The following is a 21,591-nucleotide window of genomic DNA, read 5'->3' on the forward strand; positions in this document are numbered from 1 at the left end:
CACAGGTACGACAGCGCCAGCGACTGGAACGCTGTGTTTACACGTGTCTACAACCACTGGCACGGGGTTAGAGGGAACGCGGACGAGTGCCACTGGCACAAAAAATAGACCAGCCTTCTATTCGAGACAGCGCTGACAGACAGCGCTGGACTGGAACAAAAAAGCGTTTACATGATGCCAGCACTGTCGTTCCAGTGCGACTGGCGCCAGTTACTGGATACATGTAAACGCACCTTTAAATCGAAGTGACTGGAGAAGCTTGAAAGGAAGCCAAGGCCCGGTTTGGGCTGTAGTGCCATTGGATGAATGAATGGATTTTTTAAGTTTTTAAATGTGAAATGTTTATAAATAAACGATATCTAAAATATTATACAATATCTAAAAATATAAACAAATACCTTTCTCTAATCTCTTTAATCACCAATTTAATTTCACCAATTAAGTTCGGTTAGATAATAAACCTAAAAACTAATCTCTGAAGCATTTATCTGCTAAAGTCTAAGGACTTTTCCCATTGACTTCGCGATAAGAATCCAACATACTGTGCGAGATTTGATTCTTGATAAATGTCTAAGAACAGGCTAAAAAAATATTTCCCATAGAAAAGGACAGTGATACAAAGAAAAAAAACCTACTAATCCTCAAGATAATGGATTATTTTGTAGATTAAAAAGTTTACATGTGAGACGTGGGACCACTGATCAAAAGTTTTTGCCTTTAAAGTATTTGGTAAGTTTGATTTAAATAATGTTTGTAATCTTCAAATGCTGCCCATGCAAAGAAACATCTTGCATTTAAATAAGCTTAATGTTAAGCTTTGATAATTAATTTAATGTCCTAAGTACGTGTGGTACATTCCATGTCAAATCACTCAGGCCAAAACTTTTGGATCTCCGATTTTTCTGAAACTTGCTGTAAGTATAGCTTCTGCGGGACGTAAAAATAAAATATTTAAGGTCAAAAAATCTTCTTATTTTTTTCTCAAAATGTTATTTTATGCGATTTTACAGTGATTTGGTGTTTATTTAAACAACTTTGCATTTTCTATCGTAAAGTATCAATGGAAACAATATTTTTATATAAGGGACTCAAAAATGTCATTATATTGCATTATAATAAGTTATTTTAATTCAAAACAAGTTTTTGATCCAATTTTATAGTGTATAAAACGTAAATATACCGTTTTTTACATTTTCCTCCATTCCCAAAATCCATCATACTCGATTTGGCTGAAAATTTGGTAGTCAAAACATAAGACTTTAAGTGGTTAGAAGGATTTGAATTATATTTATTACAATACCAAAAAAGTTACATGCAATATCAGACTCAAAAGTATATGAGTCTTGTCGGGATAGCATTTTTGACCTTGCATGCCGAGCTGCCCAAAATTTTATTTTATTAATCTTTTGGGGAGTCAATAGTAGCCTAAATTTAAAATCGCGAATGAATTCCTCCGTTACGTAAGCCGCCATCTTGATTTTTAAAGGAGAACCTGTTTTGCTCAATATGTCCGCCATTTTTAACTTTTCGACAAAAATGGTAGGAACTGAAATTGTTCCAAATAAATCGTATTTACAACTATTACAATTTCTTTTTAAACATTTTTGTCGTGAGGTCGATATTTTCCGAGTTAATTGTACTTACAGTAGACGTCTATATTTTTGACTATGATATAGCATGTAACTTTTTTGGTATTGTAATATAATTCAAATCCTTCTAACCACTTAAAGTCCTATGTTTTGGCTATCTGTGGGCAAATTTTCAGCTAAATCGATTATGATGTATTTTGGGAATGGGGGAAAATGTAAAAAACGGTATCTTAACGTTTTCTACACCATAAAATTTGATCAAAAACTTGTTTTGAATCAAAATAACTTGTTATAATGTCATATAATGATATTTTTGAGGCCCTTCTATTAAAATATTATGTTTTCCTTGATACTTGACGATAAAAAATGCAAATTTGTTTAAATAAACACCAAATCACTGTAAAATCGCATAAAATAACATTTTGAGAAAAAAAGAAGAAGATTTTTTGACCTTAAATATCTTCTTTTTACGTCCCGCAGAAGCTACACTGCGCGTCATAGAAAACGGGCACCCTAAAAAATGGGCCATTTTTGATGTAGCGTATCTCCTAAACCTGTTGTCCGATTTAAGTGATTTTTTGAATATATATTATAGCTTTTTTCTTTGTCAATATCCCTGTAATACAATTTTTGCTAAACAGGTAAATTTTCATTATATACCGGGTGTACGAATCAAACTGTGTTTTTTTTTCTCAAAGTTCGCAACACCCTGTGGAATATTTTAGCATTTATAAAATATTGAAACTAACACCCAACTATAGCCTCAGGTTTTCTTAATATTTTGTTTTTTGATTCATTCGCTTATGTTGAATAATACAAAAGTTATTTACTTTAACAACTAGTCATGTTCTTCATCAGTATAGGTTGTTTGTAAATAAGTGCGACAAACTTTAAGGGCCAATTCTGCATGATAAAATAATGGCCGTTTGCTTTATAAACTATGTCCTCAAATGCTTCGTTTACGAGATACGGGATGTTGAATTTTTTTACAAACTGACGATTTATTTTATTGCCCTAAAACCGGTTGAGATATGCAAATGAAATTTGGTAGGTTTTAAGAGATAGTTATTGCAATTTTTTTGACTTGCAATTAAGAATTTTATATTCACTATTGGCGTGCATACGGGTAATATGACCGATCATATTACCCGTATGCACGACAATGGTGAATATAAAATTCTTAATTGTATGTCAAAAAATGTGCAATAACTACGTCTTAAAACCCACCAAATTTCATTTGCCTATCTCAACTGGTTTTAAAGCAATAAATAAATCGTCAGTTTGTAAGAAAAAATTCAACATCCCGTATCTCGGAAACGAAGCATTTGTAGACATATGATTATAAAGCAAACTGTCATTATTTTTTAATGCAGAACTACCCCTTATTAAACTTTGTTGCACTTATTTGGAAGCACCCTGTACTGAAAAAAAATTATGGCTAGTTGTTAAAATATCTAACTTTTGTATTATCTAACGCACGCGAATGAATCAAAAAACAGAACGTTAAGAAAACCTGAGTCTATAGTTGGGTTTTAATTTCAGTATTTTATATATGCTAGGATATCCCATAGGGTGTTGCGAACTTTGAGAAAAAAATACAGTTTGATTCGTACACCCGGTAAACAATGAAAAGTTACCTGTTTAGCAAAAATATTACTACAGGGATATTGGCAAAGAATAAGGCTATAACATACTCAAAAAATCACTTAAATCGGACAACAGGTTTAGGAGATACGCGACCTCAAAAATTACCCATTTTTTAGGGTGCCCGTTTTCTATGACGCGCAGTGTATATACCAATTTTCAGACAAATCGGAGATCCAAAATTTTTTTTGATCCAAAATTGAGTGATTTGATATGGAATCATAGTTGTTTCATTTTATCTTTTTCCATGCGTCACGATTCCTTTTTGAAACAAGTTTTGAAACAATCAAAACTTCAAGTGAAACGTACGTCGATGTCTAATATCATTGATACGTACTGTCAATGTAATAATAATTAGGAAATGGCTATTATCCCGTGGACGTATTTTATAAAGTTATTTTATTGAAGTGTTTAATCTTTTTTTCACTACTGATGAACGTCATACTGAATATTACTGGTCTAGAGATAAATATAGAATGCTAATCAATAAATTAAAAAAAAACCAAAAGGTAAACAGTAATTTCGAAAATAAGCAAATAAGTTTCCCTTCGACAGAACTATAGTCACACTCATAAATAATATTACTTGTCACTTTTCCTTAAGGGGCTGGGTACGTATTTTCGGCTGCAACGCTATTCAAATGGGGATTCATTTTTTTCGAATCCTGAGAAAACTAATAAGTATTTTTGAATAATTTAAACGCAGAATGAAAGATTAAGTTCTTGAGGGCCGAGACTGTCGAGAGTCCCTGAAAACTTCTATAATGTTTATTTTAATAAATACAGGGGTGAAAAACTAAGAGAAAATGTAGTGTGATTTTAATTTCAAATATCTCATTCAAAAGAAACTCTTTATTTATTCTAAGGGACTTTCGGCCCTCGATAATAATTTAGTGTTTCATTCTGCGTTTAAATTTTAAAAAAATATTTATTACTTTTTTCAGGATTTGAAAAAAATGGACACCATGTCCGTGGTGATATTTTCCAAATCGAACATTCGCTATCTTTGTCATATAACGAGTCAAATAGAATATGATGACAAGACAGTGACAGTTTTAAATATTTGACATGGCATCGGGAATATTTTGAGTTGTTGATTAAATAATATTGATAGTGTATTTGATATATAATTGATTTAAGACGTGAACTTAATAAAAAGTTATTTATTGTTTATTATTTATGGAAGATCCAAGCAGAGAATACATCAGGATATATTCTGTGATCCAAATATTTTTTTGTTAAAGATGTTCAAAATTGTAAGCGTTCCATAGTAACAATAAACAATATATTATTAAAAAATCACGTTAACACTTTTCCTCTTTTTTCGATTGAGTATTAGTTTTTGTTGTACATATAAATTATTACAATCACTGAATACATAGTGAAAAAATGATCACATTTATTAACTGAATTAATAATTTGCAATTATACAAATAACAGTTATCCAAGAACATTCAAAAGCCATCTCTTTAAAGTTAATGATGGCATTGGCAAGTAGAATAACATTCTAGTAATGTTTACGTATCCATACCAGTGTGAATTTTACTACACGTAATTTGCCGTGTAAAGACAGAAAAAGTAGGGATAACCGTAAAATATTTGCGAATTATGTATCGATGGCCTTAAAGAACAAATAGGTACTTACCGGATTCTGTTTTGACTTAATTTGATTGAAAATGAATCGTACCGCATGGGAAAAGTTATAGCGGACGGACTATATGTTTTTATTTTCACGGTGCTAGTAGATGGCGTATAAATCGTTTAATTTTCAATTTTTTTTTATGAAAATTGTTTTACATGTATGTACTTCTTTTTCTAATAAATGCTCATGCAAATTTTCAAAACAATTGGTATTCTACTTTTTACTTTAGAAATTACCAAAAAAGTATATGAATTTTGGACTTTTACACTAGGATAGCCCCTTAAGAGAGGATAGTAGTTAGTCATTCTAACAATAGTTATGTTTGAAACTAAAAATGGCAATAACATATTTTTATACAAAGACTAAAAGTTAAATAATGTGAAAAACCAATAAACAATAAATTTAAATAATAACCAATATGTGCGCTAATGCCACTATCACTTAAAATCATAAAAGTCAAAATTAGGATAGCCCCTTAAGAGAGGATAGTAGTTAGTCATTCTAACAATAGTTATGTTTGAAACTAAAAATGGCAATAACATATTTTTATACAAAGACTAAAAGTTAAATAATGTGAAAAACCAATAAACAATAAATTTAAATAATAACCAATATGTGCGCTAATGCCACTATCACTTAAAATCATAAAAGTCAAAATTAATCAACAAAGTAAAACGAAATGTTATATCAGCGACATGCCATGAAATTGTCATGGGAACTACCCACGCCTAAAATATGGGCACGGTACTCAAAGAAGATTTATTTTTAATCTCTTTTCTTTTGATTTGTATTTAGGTCTAATACCATTCCCTGCTATTCTTCCCTGTCTTTTGCTAATAACACAACATCATCGCCAAATCACAGATGTTCAGATTTTCTCAGTCTATTATCACTCCTTTATTTGCCCATTCTAAAGCTCTAAACATGTTCAAGAGCTAAAGTAAATAGCTTGGGTAAAATAGAATCTCCTTGTCTAACACCTCTCTGTAGTTTTAATTTCCTGTTTTTCTTCCATCTTATTGCTTAAGGCATTAAGGATTGCTCCGTCTTTATCTGGAGATTTCTTATTTCGCATAGGTCATTCATTGCGTTTCTTATTTCATCCTGTTTCATTTGGTACATCTTCCTTTTTTTACTATTTTTCATTGCTTTTCGTCTTTACCTGGTAGTAGTTTTGGTATCGTTGACTCGTATAATGTTTCGTAGTAATTTTCTATCATGATGGTTATTTTTTTAACTCTCTGTAATTCTCCGTTTTAACCAATAATTAGTTTTGTAATTAGATTAGTCTTGCATTTAAATGTGTTATTTTGTACTTCCTTATTTATTCTTCCCTGGACTGTTTCTTAATTATTTTGTTGACTTATGTTATTTATTTTATCAAGTTTTCAGTCTTGCACAAGCTGTCTCATTTTTATTGAATATTGTGTTTCCTTACGAATCGATTCTTCTGCTAAGTACTGTTATTATAGTATTCGTTATTTTTTTTTTCAGGATTTCAAGGTTTGAATCTTCGTTTATTAGTTCAGTACATTCTGTCAGTTTTTGTTCATATTCAATTTTTTTGTTTTAGTTCACATATATTTTATTGTTTTTTGCCTGGCGTATATACGAGAGGTGAATCAAATATGAACCGACCTTTGCTAATAATTTTCCATTTAATTATAATTAAAACGATTAAACAATATGTACTTCATTTTTCTATATACATTTCTTCGTTCTGTATGCATTTTTCCCAGCCGCTAGGAAGTTTCTGTATTCCATTTTCATAAAAAGAATGAGGGCGGGTATCTAACCAATTGCTCACGATGCAATAGTGCATCTTTTAATGGACTGAACATGTGGTAATCACACGGTGAAAGATCATCACTGTATGCAGGATGTTCAACGAGAGTCCAATGCACTTCCGCTACTTTTTCTTGTGTTAGGTCAGCTGTATGTGGTCGGGCGTTGTCATGCAAGAGCAACCCATCTCGTATAGGACATCCCTGTCTTTTGGACCTATAGGCAGCTCGAGCACGGTCCAAAAGACTATAGTAATAAGCGGCATTAATGGTTAGTCTCTCATGAAGTTCGACAAAACCCCACGATAATCCCAAAACACTGTCTCTAAAACTTTGCCTACAGACAAACAAGTTTTCGCCTTTATCGACAATTATTGGATGTCGTTGATGACTTTTGTTTTGCACGGTATCTCGTCCTTCACGAACTTGTCTGGGCCAAAATATCACTTGTATACTGGACAGTGTTTATCCCCATATTGATTTTTTAGTTTTCGCCAAATTTCAGCGGGGTCAACATTTTCTTTTACAACATTTTGAATTTGATAACAACTCGTTGTGCAACCGAATAATCAGCCTTTATCTCGTTCATCGCAACAGTAACTGACTGCACGTCATTAGAGAACAGGCGGTAGCCCGCAGTCACACATTAGACTATAACCTCTCACCACAGGACTAATTTAGACATATCGCCAGTTTATACTAAGCGAGGACAGAAAGGCTGGTTCATATTTGATTCACCCACGTAAGTTGTTTTCTTTCTGTCTTGGCGTTACTATTAAAAACAGAAATATTAATATTGTACATATCAATGTATCCTTTAGCATTCATTCAAAAATATTGTTACTGTATTCGAAATTAAAACAGGTAATTAGATTTTTATTAAAAAAAATTATCATTTTGTAATATCGATATCAAATGTTAAATGTTTTTGCTAGATATGAAAAGACAACGGAAAGAAACAAAAAAGCAAGTTGAATGATGAATTCTCTTTTATTTATATAAGACCTGTCCAAATATTAATACAGTAATACCTCCTTTAACCGAAATAATTGGGGGGAAGACCGTTTTGGATAACAAGAATTTTGGTTAAAAGAACATTGTTTTTTGTATTCTTTTTGTATCAAACAATCAAATTACATTGTATTGCTGAGAGATATAGCTGCAAAACATCGTTGTCAAAGGAAAACACAAAAGCAAATAAAAGATTTTTTAAAAAACACTCCTTAATTTTATTGCTTTTTTTAAGAGCATGGGTACGTATTTTCGGCTGCAATGCTATTCAAATGGGGATTCATTTTTTTCGAATCCTGAGAAAACTAATAAGCATTTTTGAAAAATTTAAACGCAGAATGAAAGATTACGTCATTGGCGAGGGCCGAAAGTCCCTGAGAACTTCTATGATGTTTATTTTAATAAGTTACAGGGGTGAAAAACTAAGAGAAAATGTAGTGTGATTTTGAATTTCAAATATCTCATTGAAAAGAAACTTTTTATTTATTCTAAGGGACTTTCGGCCCTCGGTAATAATAATATAGTCTTTCATTCTGCGTTTAAATTTTTCAAAAATATTTATTGGTTTTTTCAGGATTCGAGAAAAATAAATACAATGTCCGTGGTAATATTTCCAAATCTATCTTTGTCATACAACGCACTCAGTCGAGTAGAATATTGTCAGCATACTGTCAGTCAGACAGTGACAATTTTAAATATTTGACATGGTATCGGGAATATTTTGAGTTGTTGATTAAATAATATTGATATAATATAGTGTATTTGATAAATAATTGATTTAAGACTTGAATTTAATAAAAAGTTATTTATTGTGTATTATTTGTGGAAGATCCAAGCAGAGAATACATCAGGATAATATATTCTGTGATCCAAGTATTTTGTTGTTAAAGATGTTCAAAATAATTGCAAGTGTTCCATAGTAACAATATATCATTCAAAAATCACTTAAACACTTTTCCTCTTTTCTCGATTGAGTATTAGTTTTTGTTGGACATATAAATTATTACAATCACTGAATACATAGTTAGTGAAAAAATTATCACATTTATTAACTGAATTAATAATTTGCAATTATAAAAATAACAGTTATCCAAGAACATTCAAAAGCCATCTCTTTAAATTAATGATGACATTTTCAAGTAGAATGACATTCTAGTAATGTTTACATATCCATATCAGTGTGAATTTTACTACACGCAATTTGCCGTGTAAAGACAGAAAAAGTAGGGATACCCGTAAAATATTTGCGAATTATCTACCGATGGCCTTAACCCGCGAGTAGTCGCGTGGTGAGATAGAATCTCAATTTTTATCCTTTTTCACGATAACTTGATGAAAAATTTTGCAATTTTGAAAAAATTTCGTAGGTGCCTCGAGGAAGGGTGTAGTAATAGGTAGGAATTTTTTTTCTTCTTATTGTGGATTTTATGGCTTTGGGGAGAACCAATTAGCTTTAACCCGCTAGTAGTCGCGCCGTTAGATAGAATCTCACATTTCATCCTTTTTCGTAATACATACAGTTAATTTGTCAGTAACGGCCACTAAAAATGAAAGAACTATTGGCCGATATAGAAAGGTGGACGGTATTGCCAGTTTTTGTAGTCTACATATAATTGGTTTGGGAAATTTTTAAACTGGCCGTTAGGACAGGTGGCCGATGTTGGCAGGTGGCCGTTAACACAGGTTTTTTTAATAAAATTGTTAGAAATATACAGTATGTCCCTGTAAGTTGTATCCATATGGAAAACTTTTTTATTATTAATTTTACGAAAAAAAGTTATTCTTCATAAAAAGCTCTGCATGGTCCAAAACCTAAGATTTAACCATCAAATATCAAAATTTTTGAATGTTATACGAGTTATGTCCAAAAGTTTGAATTTGACTCAAGAGTAAAGTAGCTTTATTTCTCACAATATTGAAAATGGCTATTATGAAAAGTTGTTTGGAATTAAAAACTATATTCTAATATGCAATTACATCCTTCTAATTGAAAAAAAAATATTTTTTGAAAAATTATGGATAAATAACACTATTTTCAGTTATTTCAATTCTGATAACTCATTTATTATTAATTTTACGAAAAAAAGTGATTCTTAATAAAAAGTTCTGGATGGTCTAAAACCTAAAATACAACCATCTTATATCAAATATTATCAATTTTATACGAGGTATGTCAAAAAAGATAAATTTAGATCAAAAGTAAAGTACCTTATAGTTCAGAATATTTCAATTAGAAGTATGTAATTACATACTGGAACATAATTTTTAATTTTAAATAACTTTTTAAAATAACAATTTTCGATATTGTGAAAAATAAATGTATTTTACTCTTGTGCGAAATTCATATTTTTTGACATACCTCGTATAAAATTGATAAAATTTGACATAAGATGTTTGTATTTTAGGTTTTAGACCATGCAGAACTTTTTATTAAGAAACACTTTTTTTCGTAAAATTGGTAATAAAAGAGTATCTGAAGTGAAATAACTGAAAATAATGATAGTTATCCATAATTTTTCAAAAAAAAAAAAAAAAATTAATTAGAAGAATGTAATTGCATACTAGAATATAATTTTTAATTCCAAACAACTTTTCATGATAGCAATTTTCAATATTGTGAAAAATAAAGCTACTTTACTCTTGAGTGAAATTCAAACTTCTTGACATACCTCGTATAATATTCAATAAAATTGATATTTGATGGTCAAATCTTAGGTTTTGGACCATGCAGAGCTTTTTATGAAGAATAACTTTTTTTCGTAAAATTAATAATAAAAAAGTTTTCCATATGGATACAACTTACAGGGACATACTGTATATTTTCAATATAAAAAGTAGATAAAAATAGTACAAAATAAAAATTTGTTTTAAATTTGTATTTTGAGATAGAATCTCACACGCGACTATCGACGTTACAGAAGTGAGCACGACTACTCGGTCGGGTTACACGACGGGTCAAATTAACTTTTTATTGACGAAATTATTGAAACTGTCAGCCATTTTGGTTAAACGCTATTTCAGTTAACAGAAACGTACTACAAAATTATTAATGACAATATGAACATTAGCTCCATCCAAAAATACTATGGAACATAGTATTCCAAACATTTGGATTACCACCATCAAACAGAATAATTACATGAAGTCTTTGTGTAACAACAAAAACACACAACAAAAAAGGATATGATATGATCCACAGAAACAAGCTATAATTGCAAACTACCAGTACCCGTTGATACTCTTAACTCTCTTCTCCATTTTTACTTGTTTATTCAGGTAACCTTTCTCTTCTTCTTCACACTTGGTCAGAGGTCCTTTTTACTGAATGCCATGCTTTCTGCTCTCCCTTTCACCACATCCATCTCCACCACCTGACCTGTATATTACTCTCAAATCCTCCATGTCTTGTTAAAATCGGTTTAATAATGTTGCTGCCCCTTTATTATTCTTTCCTTGTTCTATTTCTCAGTTGAGAAAGATTTGATAGTGGCCAGGGCTAAACCTGATGAATATGGGAAGTTTTAAGTAATTTGAATGGGTGAAATTGACAGGGCGAAACAAACTTCTTATATTGTAATGGAACACCCTGTATATTTTTACATTTTTGGATTCTCCTAAATGTTCTTCTTCAAAATATAAGGTTTTGCAATGTTATGTGAGATAATTTAAAAGATAATTACACTTTTTTGAATGATTTCCTATCAACACCCTGTAGAAATGTAGTGATTTGAGATCAAAAAATATATTTATGTCCAAGTGATTTTAAATATTGTCTTCTATTGTTAAAAATTATTAATATAGCGAAATGCTTAATTTTGGTATACACGGTTGGTCGAAACTAAGACTTAATATTTTCTGAGTTTTCTTAAACGGAACACCCTGTATTTTAGTATTGTAATGAAATGTTGTTTTTTTATTTCTTAAGCATTCTTTATACCTAATTTCTTTAATTATTCATGATTTTCTAAGTCAAACATTAACTGCAATGAAAATTACGTGAAATTTATTTAGTTTGCTGTGAAAATATTCAATCAAAAGTAATTTTTCGAAAAAAAAAAAGATATTAATCTAGACCTGATCCTTAATTTTCTAATATCGGACAAGATATTAAAATACCTACATAGTTAAAAATGTTGATATATTAATAAAACATGCAATATTCTATCTAGTTGGCTATGACTTTTGGCACTAAACTTGTTTAACAATTTGACATTACACTATTTTTATAGTTCCAGTTGCTTTCTTACTATTACCAGTATGAGTTTATTTAATGAGGAACTGATTAATAAGATTTTTGTGCTAGGAGAGGAACAAAAATGTGCTAGTAGCAATAAGAATTTATCAGCAATTACTTGATAGATGACAACCAAGAATAGAAACTTTTTAAAGTTTACTAGAATGGTTTCAACGGACTGGGCACATAGAATACATGAAATCATATAATAGTAAGGGATCCGAATATAGGTCGACCTTCACCCAGAAGGTTTCTGAATAATACACTTTTTTTATTAAATTTCATACGTAGACAAATATTACTTGCATGGGTTGCCTATCAAAATTTTGTCATAGCTATCCTTTATGGGGGGCCATAGGGGTTGAAATCAACATTTCAAGCACATATTTGTGAATTTTCTTGAAAGTATGATAAAATTATTTTATTTTTAAATGAAGGGTACAGGAAAAAAGGAGGTACAGTAAAACCTCGATATAACGGACTTCGGATATAACGGACAAAAAATCCGGTCAAATGTAAAAAAATTATAAACGTCCTGTTAATATTATACATACTTAACTCTGCCCATACCAAGATACATTGCATAATAACGGGGTCCCCGTGGATCCCAAACGCTATATTTTACAAAGAAATTCAATAAACTTTTTATTATAGCATAATGAGGACACATTTCTAAATAGTCTGATTTATTTTAAACCTATTTTTATATAACGGACTTTCGGCTTGAACGGACACCCCGTCCCCCAATTAGTCCGTTATATCGAGGTTTTACTGTATGTCACTTCTGTTGAATTTTTCAGCAGACCATTTTCAAAGTTATAAGACTAATATTATTGATATGTTTTGATGGTATTTTTTTTTCAAAATCCTATGTTTGGAAAATTTACTCTGTGGGAACACACGAAAACAATGTGTTTTCACTTATTTCTGCGTGTTTCACAACTGACATTCCCCCTAATTAACGGGTAACACCGTGACATTCCCCCTTCTTCTCCTGTATAGGTATTGTCTTATTAGTGTTATATCATGACACAACCCATTTTTAACCAGTGTTATTTACGTATAGTAAAGTACAGAATATAACCTATCTAATGAATTATTAAAACAAAAAATGGAAATTTCTGACATTCCCCTTTTTTCCCTGTACCCTTCAAATTAAATAAGCATATTCAGTACAATTCATGGAATATACAAAAAAAATTCAAAGAAAAACATTGAAAGAATAAGCCAACAGTGACAAATTTTTAAAGACGCCTCAAAAACAATGTATTTTGCGGTGGTGGGCATCAGAACTCATCATTGGATCATGGTAAACAAAAAATTCAAGATTTTATTAACCTATCGGTTAGTTTTATCGGTTTTTAACTTTTTGGTATCACTCAGAAATCAAAACGATTTTTTTTGAAAAAAAAAAGGGTGAAAATCAACATATTTATTATTGCTAAACAAAAAATAAGCATAAAACAAAAAAAAGCTTGACAGCATTACCTTAAGAAATGTCATCTACGACCTTTGAAAAGAGCAATTTTGAGAAAAACTGTTTAAAGTTTTATCAACTTTAATTTTCACTTTATTTTTTGTCTGTCAAATCATAAAGTGATGCACACCGGAATATGTTTTTGAATCATGGAGTAATTTACAAAAAAGAATGTTGAAAATTTTTCCCTACGCTGAAGCGTGCTGACGCGAACCTGCTTCAAAGCAAGTCAAGGGTATGGAGATAGTGTTGAAAATATCCCTACCTTTAATTCGCTTTGCAGCATGTTCACACCAGCGCGCTTGAACGTAGTGAACAACAGTCAAGAGATGTTCCCATTCTCTTTTGTAAATTACTCCTCGATTCAAAAACATATTCCAGTGTGCATCACTTTGCAATTTGACAGGCAAAAAAAAATTGAAAATAAAAGTTGACAATACTTTAAAGGCGTTTTTCACAAAACTGCTTTTTTCAAAGGCAGTAGACAAAAACTACTTGACCAATCCACCTGCAATTTTGAATATATTTTCTTTAGGACATTTCTTGAGCCAATGCTGTCGAACTATTTTTTGTTTTGTGCTTATTTTTTGTTTAACAATAATAAATATGTTGACTTATACCCTTTTTTGCAAAAAAATCGTTGTTTTGATTTATGAGTGATACTAGAACGTCAAAAACCAATAAAACTAAAAAGACTCAACAGTGTTACCTCGAAAACTAATGAGCTAATAAAATCTTTTTGAATTTTTTGTTTACCATGATCCAATGATGAGTTTTGATGTCAAACCAATGAACTGTCAACACGGATGGAATGGGCATGCAGCGAATTGAATGCGGCCAGGTTGAGAGAGCAATAGCAAGGAAAAGGGGGAAGATAATCGCCATCTTTCGTAAACAAACAAATTGATAGTGGTAGTAAGGGTTGCCAGATTGGGGTATTTTCCTACAATTTTGGAGTAATTTAAAAGCGTCTATGGTAATTTTTCTAAGTAGAAATGGTTGGGGGGATTTTTTGGGTGAGAGTTATAGAAGATTTTAAGAGGTCATGGGAAATTAAATTTGCGAATGTACATAGAACTGTATATTAAACTCTTATATAATCGAAGAAGATAGGACCTATGAATTATTTCCATTTTGGTTTACTGTTCTCCACATTTGACTACAAATTTATAAAAATTCGGGAAAACATTTTAATTTGGTGGATTTGAGCTTAATTTGAGAGAATTTCAGTTTCTAAGTGGGGGGATTTATAAAATCACATCTGGCAACTCTGGTGGTAGTTGTAGCACATTTTCCCTGGCATGCTCTGTCTCTCTCTAGGACCTCTCACTTGTATGTTGGCCACAATCTCGCTTCACTAACTGAATAGGACGAGGCCATTCCATCCGTGTTGACAGTTCATTGTGTCAAACGCAAAATCCATTGTTTTTTGAGCTGTCTTGTTTTCATGTCACATGGGTTTTCCCAGGTGTCTTTAAAAATATGCCACTGTTGGCTTATTTTTCAATATTTTTCCTTGAATTTGTTTTATATATTCTATGAATCAAATATGCATATATAATTTAAAAATAAAATAATTCTACCATACTTTAATAAAAAGTCACAAAAATGTGCTTGAAATGTTGATTACAACCCTACTGTCCGACCTGAAGGACAGCTATGACAAAATTTTGATAGGCAATCCATGCAAGTAATGTTTGTCTATGTATGAAATTAAATTTAAAAAAATACCTAAAATTTTAGTTTTATAAAGAATCTTCTGCAGACTTTTCACCAATAATGTAAGTTCTAACTCACTACAACAGATACTGCCTAGGCTAAATGAAAATTTGCAAACAAAAATAGGTACAAAATATTCCAATAATGCAAACATATGAAACAAATTAATGGAAAATTTTAAATAGAATATTTTTTTCTGTAAGAGAAAAGGTCCTGGTGAATAAGTATATTTTATTTTCTTAATAATTAGACTTAAAATAACATTTAATTCAAAAGACCAGACATATTAACAAACACGGAGAAACACTAGATTTTAATGTAAAAGAGTATTTGGATGAATGTGAATTTATTCAAAAAAAATATTTATTTTCAAAAATGTTCAAATGTTTTTAGATGACCAATCATACATAGGTCCTTAATTTAATAATTTGTACAGCATAGGCAACCAGATATACCAAGAGCATTGGAGTTTCCTACAATTTCTAGTTTCAAAAAAAATGTACAAATAATAATTTAATAGGCAGATGAATATCAAATATAGTGTGGAAATTGTATTTATTAAACTGTTAATATGCGAGTAATACGGTTTTAATTCTTACACCTTGTATAAAATTTCCACTGAGAATATTTTCAGGGGTCTTTTTTTATAAATAAAAAAATCGCAACAGGAAATAACGTAGAACAAAGTTGCGCATGTCAATTTATCATGGACAATTTTAAATGAGTCAAAAAATATCTACATGCTTATTTTGATTGAGAAGGCGATAAATAATCATTAGGCAAATAGTGATTACAATTATTTATTTTGTCATTAGCGACCTTGAATATAGGTAAATAAAAACACAAAATGTATTAAAATTTTGGAATTTTATTACTTCAGAATTACTTTTATAAATCAATAAAAAACGATGAAAAAGACTTAAAATGATATCCGATGGTAAAATATAGCACGAAATATTTTTTTTATAAAATTCAACTTGAAATCCAAATATACCACGCCTACAAAATGTCCGCAGTTCGCCTTTGTTTCTGGTCGCCATATTGGAAGAAAATTATTCCCTAAACAACCAAACATATTTTACAAATTTTACCTTCAGTGATGTCAATCGGTCCCGTTGATGATGTGGAAAAACAAGAAAATCCTTCTCCTTTGCACAATTCACCAAGATTAGACTCGTCAAGATCAAGTTTGATTCTTTTTGCACAGGATTCGTGTTCCTGTACGTCAGGATAGGAATCCATCTTTGACACGAATAAAAATCATTTTCAAGATCCGAGAATCGAGTAGACTTGCGTCTAGAGAAAACCAAATACTTTGCTTCGGAGCTTCTAGACAATTGACAGTTCTCTGGATTTGGCGGGCAATTTGAAAAGTATATATATTGTACCTATACTACTTATACATCATATACAACTTATACATCATTGAGTTTAAGGCAGTAAATGAAAAACCTCACTTCGCTTTGTAGATTATCTATATAAATGTAAATGAAATTCAAAATATACTTATTAACCTAATTATATTATAGTACATATTAGCAATATTTTAAATAAAAAACTTTGTCATGTAGGTACCTTATAATAATATGTACCTATATGTATGTATAGGATATGTTACTTATTGGCCTTATATATAAAAATAAAAATTGACCTGTTTCGGGATTTATTTCCAAAATTGCCCATTCATGAAAAAATGAATTTATTCCAACCTTTATGTGCTCACTGTATAATTACACTATAATATATTTAATTTTAAAAATTAAATTATAATTAAATAACTAATAATTTTAATTAAACACTAAAATACCCTTTATTTAATAACTATTTAACCTATATAATAACTAAAAAACTCTATTTAATAACTCTAAACAACTATTTATAAACATTAACAGCCCTTTAATCAACCAATAACCTCAAATTAGGTGACAGTTCCTTTTGGTCGCCGTGTGACATGCGAAATTGGTTAATCAGCGTTTCGGAAACTCAAAACACTTATGATCGGCTGTTAACTAACGATTAATCGTTTGTTAAATCATATGATCGACTGTTATTGAACTCCCGTTTAACTGGTGTTATTGAAACTCAAAATGTATTTGATCAACGATTAACCATCGATTACATAATTTTTGAGATGATCATCCTTTCGGAAACCGGCTGATAGTTCGGTACCTCTTGGCCTCTTGGGGACTTAACAATTTTACCAGTATTTTGAATTTCTCTATAAAATAATTAACCATAGGAAAGTTATAAATTACAGTCAAATAATTAACCATATTATGAAAGTTATATTATTACCACATCAAAAACAGTAGGTACCTACCAAGGTTCATAAATAGACGGTACCTACTACCAAAGAAAAACATAAATATTTCACATAATAAAAATATTCTTAAACAAAAATGATTGTTTTCAATTAATAAGAAAAAACCTTAAAGGAAAATTTGGGGTTTAAACAAACCATCTATTAGAGAAATTCAAAATACGGGTGTAAAATTTCTAAGTCCCCAATAATTTATAACTGTCAATTGTCTAGAAGCTCCGAAGCCAAAGTATTTGGTTTTCGCTAACCGCAAGTATCGAGTAGCCGGAAGAGACGTGTGCGCGCGCAATCGTGAATTCTTTCATTCTGCTGGCTGTCAAGTCTCTAGTCAAGGGACTGGCTTTTTATTTTCGCAATTTTTGGAATAATTCTAAAAATTGAGAACTCTCAGCCAAATTTAAGTGCTAGAATTGAATAAAACAAAATGCCGAAGAATAAAGGTAATATATTATACTTATTCTTTGTTTTTAGCTAAATATACTCAATAAACATTCTCAATGGCATATTGCAAACATGCATCCCTTTTGTGATATTTTCAAGGAAATTTCGTACTACACGTTTTCGTATTTTTCATGTTAATTGCCCTCAATTTATGTTTCAACCATTCGTTTAAATTTATCTTTTTTTACTTTATTCGATAATGTACATAACCTATAAATCTGGAGTATTCCTAATTGCATGATGAATTGAATTAATTTTCATTCTTTCAAGACATCAACAGCTTAATTTTGATGTATATGTTTGGTTTTTACGTCGACAAGTTTGTTTTTTATATTGTATTCTGAATAATTTCTAAATTCAAGCAAATTTTGATATTTCTTCATCACTATCAGCATATAAGTATATACTCTAAATTCATCAAGATGCAGTAGAAATAAACACACCAAGACACGTTAAATGTTACTAGGAGCACTCCCGAATCATAATTTACAATGTTATGTACATTGTTAATCCCAAATTATGATTTCCAAAGTTTATACATTGTAAATTATGATTCGGAACTAGTAGCATTTAATGCATCTTGATTGTGAATTTAGAATAAGTGTAGCATAAAACTCTTTTGTCTATTCTCTATTATTTAATAACTATGAAAATTTATAATTATTTTAGGAAAAGGAGGTAAAAATCGTAGGAGGGGAAAGAATGAAAATGAAACAGAAAAACGTGAATTGGTATTCAAAGAAGATGGACAAGAATATGCACAAGTCACAAAAATGTTGGGTAACGGTAGGCTAGAGGCTATGTGTTTTGATGGTGTCAAGAGGTTATGTCATATTAGAGGGAAACTTAGAAAGAAGGTTAGTTTCTTATCATTTACAAACATAATTTTGAAAAAGGCATTACAGATTATTTGTAATCGTAAAATTTTAGATACAGTGATATTCCTATCGGATCAGTATAACAATGTTCTATTAGGTCAAACCATACACATATAATACATACATTCTAATACCACGTATGATAATTTTTAGGCGAAAGAGTTAGGCCGTCCGCACATGAGTCGATCGAGAACAAGTCTCGAGGTTTGCACGTCTTGCTCGTCTTGTACGAACCTTGCTGCACAAGCGATTGCTCTCCGCACACTAGTTGATTCAGTTTGCTCACATCTTTTTTATTTATCAACCCAAACGACTATTTAGATCTATAAAAAGTACGGTATTGTTACATTTTTAGTATAATTTGTATACAATGAGCATTATACAATTGAGGGTTCTATTTCCCCAACGAGTTTTATAATAAACACCTAGAAACAAAAGTTCAATGTTTTCAGAATTTTATATTGCAAACAATATATTTCCACAAAGTTAGTAGGTAGTACTACAATCAATGAACATAACATGCACCGATCTTTAAATAAAAGTAAAATTTCATTCAGCGCAAAAAAAAACAACAAAAAACGAAGGAAACAAATAAAATAAACTACCTGTTATGACTAAAAACGTGCGTCTCACTCGAACTTACTCATGCACTACGGATCGCAAGAGACAAGAATCGTACAAGACGAAGAGATTTTGCAATCGTAAACGCCTCGTGTACAGAGCCCAATGCCACAACGAAGGAACTTGAGTGGCAGGGAGAAATCTACGCGATTTGAATCGAGCCGAGTGCTTCGAGCGTCGCTCCATGTGCAGACGGGCTTAGAGGTTTATTGCCCACGCTCTACTGAATGATTTTAATCCCAAGTACGAGAAAACATTATTTCTCGTACTTGAGATTAGAATAATTGATTAGAGCATGAGCAATATACTCAGAATCAACCTCTAACTCTTTCGCCTAAAAATCCTCATATGTGGTATTAGCATGTAGGTAGCGCTATACTAAAATCACAAACTAGTGTGACCAACTAGCCCGCAAAAATCCGGGACATAGCCCAAATTACGAAGTCGTGCCCCGGCGTCCCGGACAAGGCTTCCGGGCCATCCGAATTTTCAACGTTTTGGTAAAATTCCATATTGAAATTTTTAATACATCATTCTTCTAAGAATTCACATCAAATTGAATTGGTGGGACGAAAAAAAGTCGACAATTTCTAGACTGTTATACTAATGCCACATCCAAAACGCATGCATTTTATATCGTCGTATTATAGTTCTACGAAAACTCAAACTCTGGACTTTTTCCAGGATCTGTATTTTAATTATCTGAAAAGATGATTTAAAAACATGTATATCAAATAATGATAATTATATTTTAACCCAAGGTTCAATTTACATGGAAATCAAATTAGTTAATTTTCTAATTTTTCGTTTTTTGAGAACGATTTCTGACTTGAAAGTCAAAACGTCAAAAACAAAAAAAGTCAAAAGACAAAAATGTCATTATTATTACAACCTATTCCATCAAAAAAATTTTTATCAACATAAAAATGTTAAATAATCAATAAAATGATGATATTAAAGTTTTATATTTAAAAAAAATGGCCCGATTTTCATTGAAAAGTCCCGGATTTTAGTTAGTTTTTTCAGTCTTGTCCTGAATTCGACTAAATTGGAGTTGGTCACACTGACTATAACTAAACAAACCAGGACACATTGAATTTATGAGGATCACTCTCGAATTATGATTTACAAAGTTTACACATTGTAAATCATGATTCGGGAGTGCTCCTCATAATAGTCAACGTATCATGGTTTGTTTATTTTTAATACATCTTTATTGTGATTTTACGTTAGACTTCCCGCTGCAAGTTAAAATTGTTCCCCCTGTGCTATAAAAAAAAATACTGTAAACAGTGTACATCTCTTTCTTTCCCCTTCCTTATACCCTTTCAGGTGTTGGATTTGGGTTTAGTTTAGCTACATATTCACCCAGCTCATTCATTCTTTCCTGTCGTGTGCTATGATTTTCATTTCTTCCAAGTGTTTTCTATTTAATCTGTTTCACATCTAGTCCGTTCTTTAATGGTAAAATATCGCAAAACCTCTAAATTTTAAAGAACCGCTTAGATTGACATGACATTTGGCACACACATAGCCAACATGTCAAAGAAAAAAAGTGATATTGTGCCGATATGTGCTTTTGTCCTGGGGGTGGTTTTCAACCCCTCTTGGGGGTGAAAAAATATTCGTCCAAAGTAAGTCAGGAAATGGATAAACTGACTAATTTTAAGTAACTTTTGTTCTATAAAGTTTTTTCACTAAGTCAATAATTTTCGAGATATTTGGCAGTGAATATGTTCATTTTTTCAACAAAATAACCACGCTTTTAGAAGGTTTTTCACAAATAACTCAAATAGTAAGTATTTTGTCGAAAAAACATTCCTAGCAAAAATATAGCCTGTAAAAATTTTTAAAAAATGGTGTTTATATCATGTCTCCATACCCAGTAGAAGCAGAGTTACAGCTAATGAAAAATAGGTTCATATTCGTCAAATTCCAAATGGAATACTTTAACGTGAAATAACCAAAAATGAAGCACATTTCGCAGAAAACTCATTACAACTTATTTAAAGTGTTTAAAAAAAGCTTCATTTTTATTTAAATTAGGTGAAACTATTGTAGATCACGATTATTCATTAATAGAAAATAGTTTAAAACTTAATACACTAGAAAATAGACGTAATCAAGTAGGATTAGTATTTTTGTATAATTTAATAAATGGAAATTTAGATTGCTGTGATCTATTACAGTGTATTAATGTTGATATACAAAGTAGAAATCGAAGAGGTGATT

The 21,591-nt window shown here is 30.9% G+C and overlaps 2 protein-coding genes across 3 annotated transcripts in view; one reads left to right on the forward strand and one right to left on the reverse strand.

Annotated features, from left to right (window-relative positions):
• LOC126892551 (NAD-dependent protein deacetylase sirtuin-1) overlaps positions 1 to 16,667 on the reverse strand; it is a 79,994-nt gene extending 63,327 nt beyond the window's left edge. The window contains exon 1 of the mRNA XM_050662116.1: positions 16,191 to 16,667. Within this exon, the coding sequence (XP_050518073.1) occupies positions 16,191 to 16,341 (151 nt within the window). The 5' untranslated portion in view covers positions 16,342 to 16,667. The remainder of the gene's footprint in view (positions 1 to 16,190) is intronic.
• Positions 16,668 to 17,653: 986 nt separating this feature from the next.
• Positions 17,654 to 21,591, forward strand: part of LOC126892552 (eukaryotic translation initiation factor 1A, X-chromosomal) — a 70,476-nt gene continuing 66,538 nt past the window's right edge. For both annotated transcript variants that reach the window (XR_007700900.1, XM_050662117.1), the window contains exons 1-2: positions 17,654 to 17,859; positions 18,530 to 18,717. Coding sequence is in view for 1 of the 2 variants with exons in the window: in XM_050662117.1 (XP_050518074.1) it covers positions 17,844 to 17,859; positions 18,530 to 18,717 (204 nt within the window). In the remaining variant the exon portion in view is untranslated. The remainder of the gene's footprint in view (positions 17,860 to 18,529; positions 18,718 to 21,591) is intronic.

This window comes from Diabrotica virgifera, chromosome 9, assembly GCF_917563875.1.
Source record: "Diabrotica virgifera virgifera chromosome 9, PGI_DIABVI_V3a".
Classification (NCBI taxonomy): Eukaryota; Metazoa; Arthropoda; class Insecta; order Coleoptera; family Chrysomelidae; genus Diabrotica; species Diabrotica virgifera.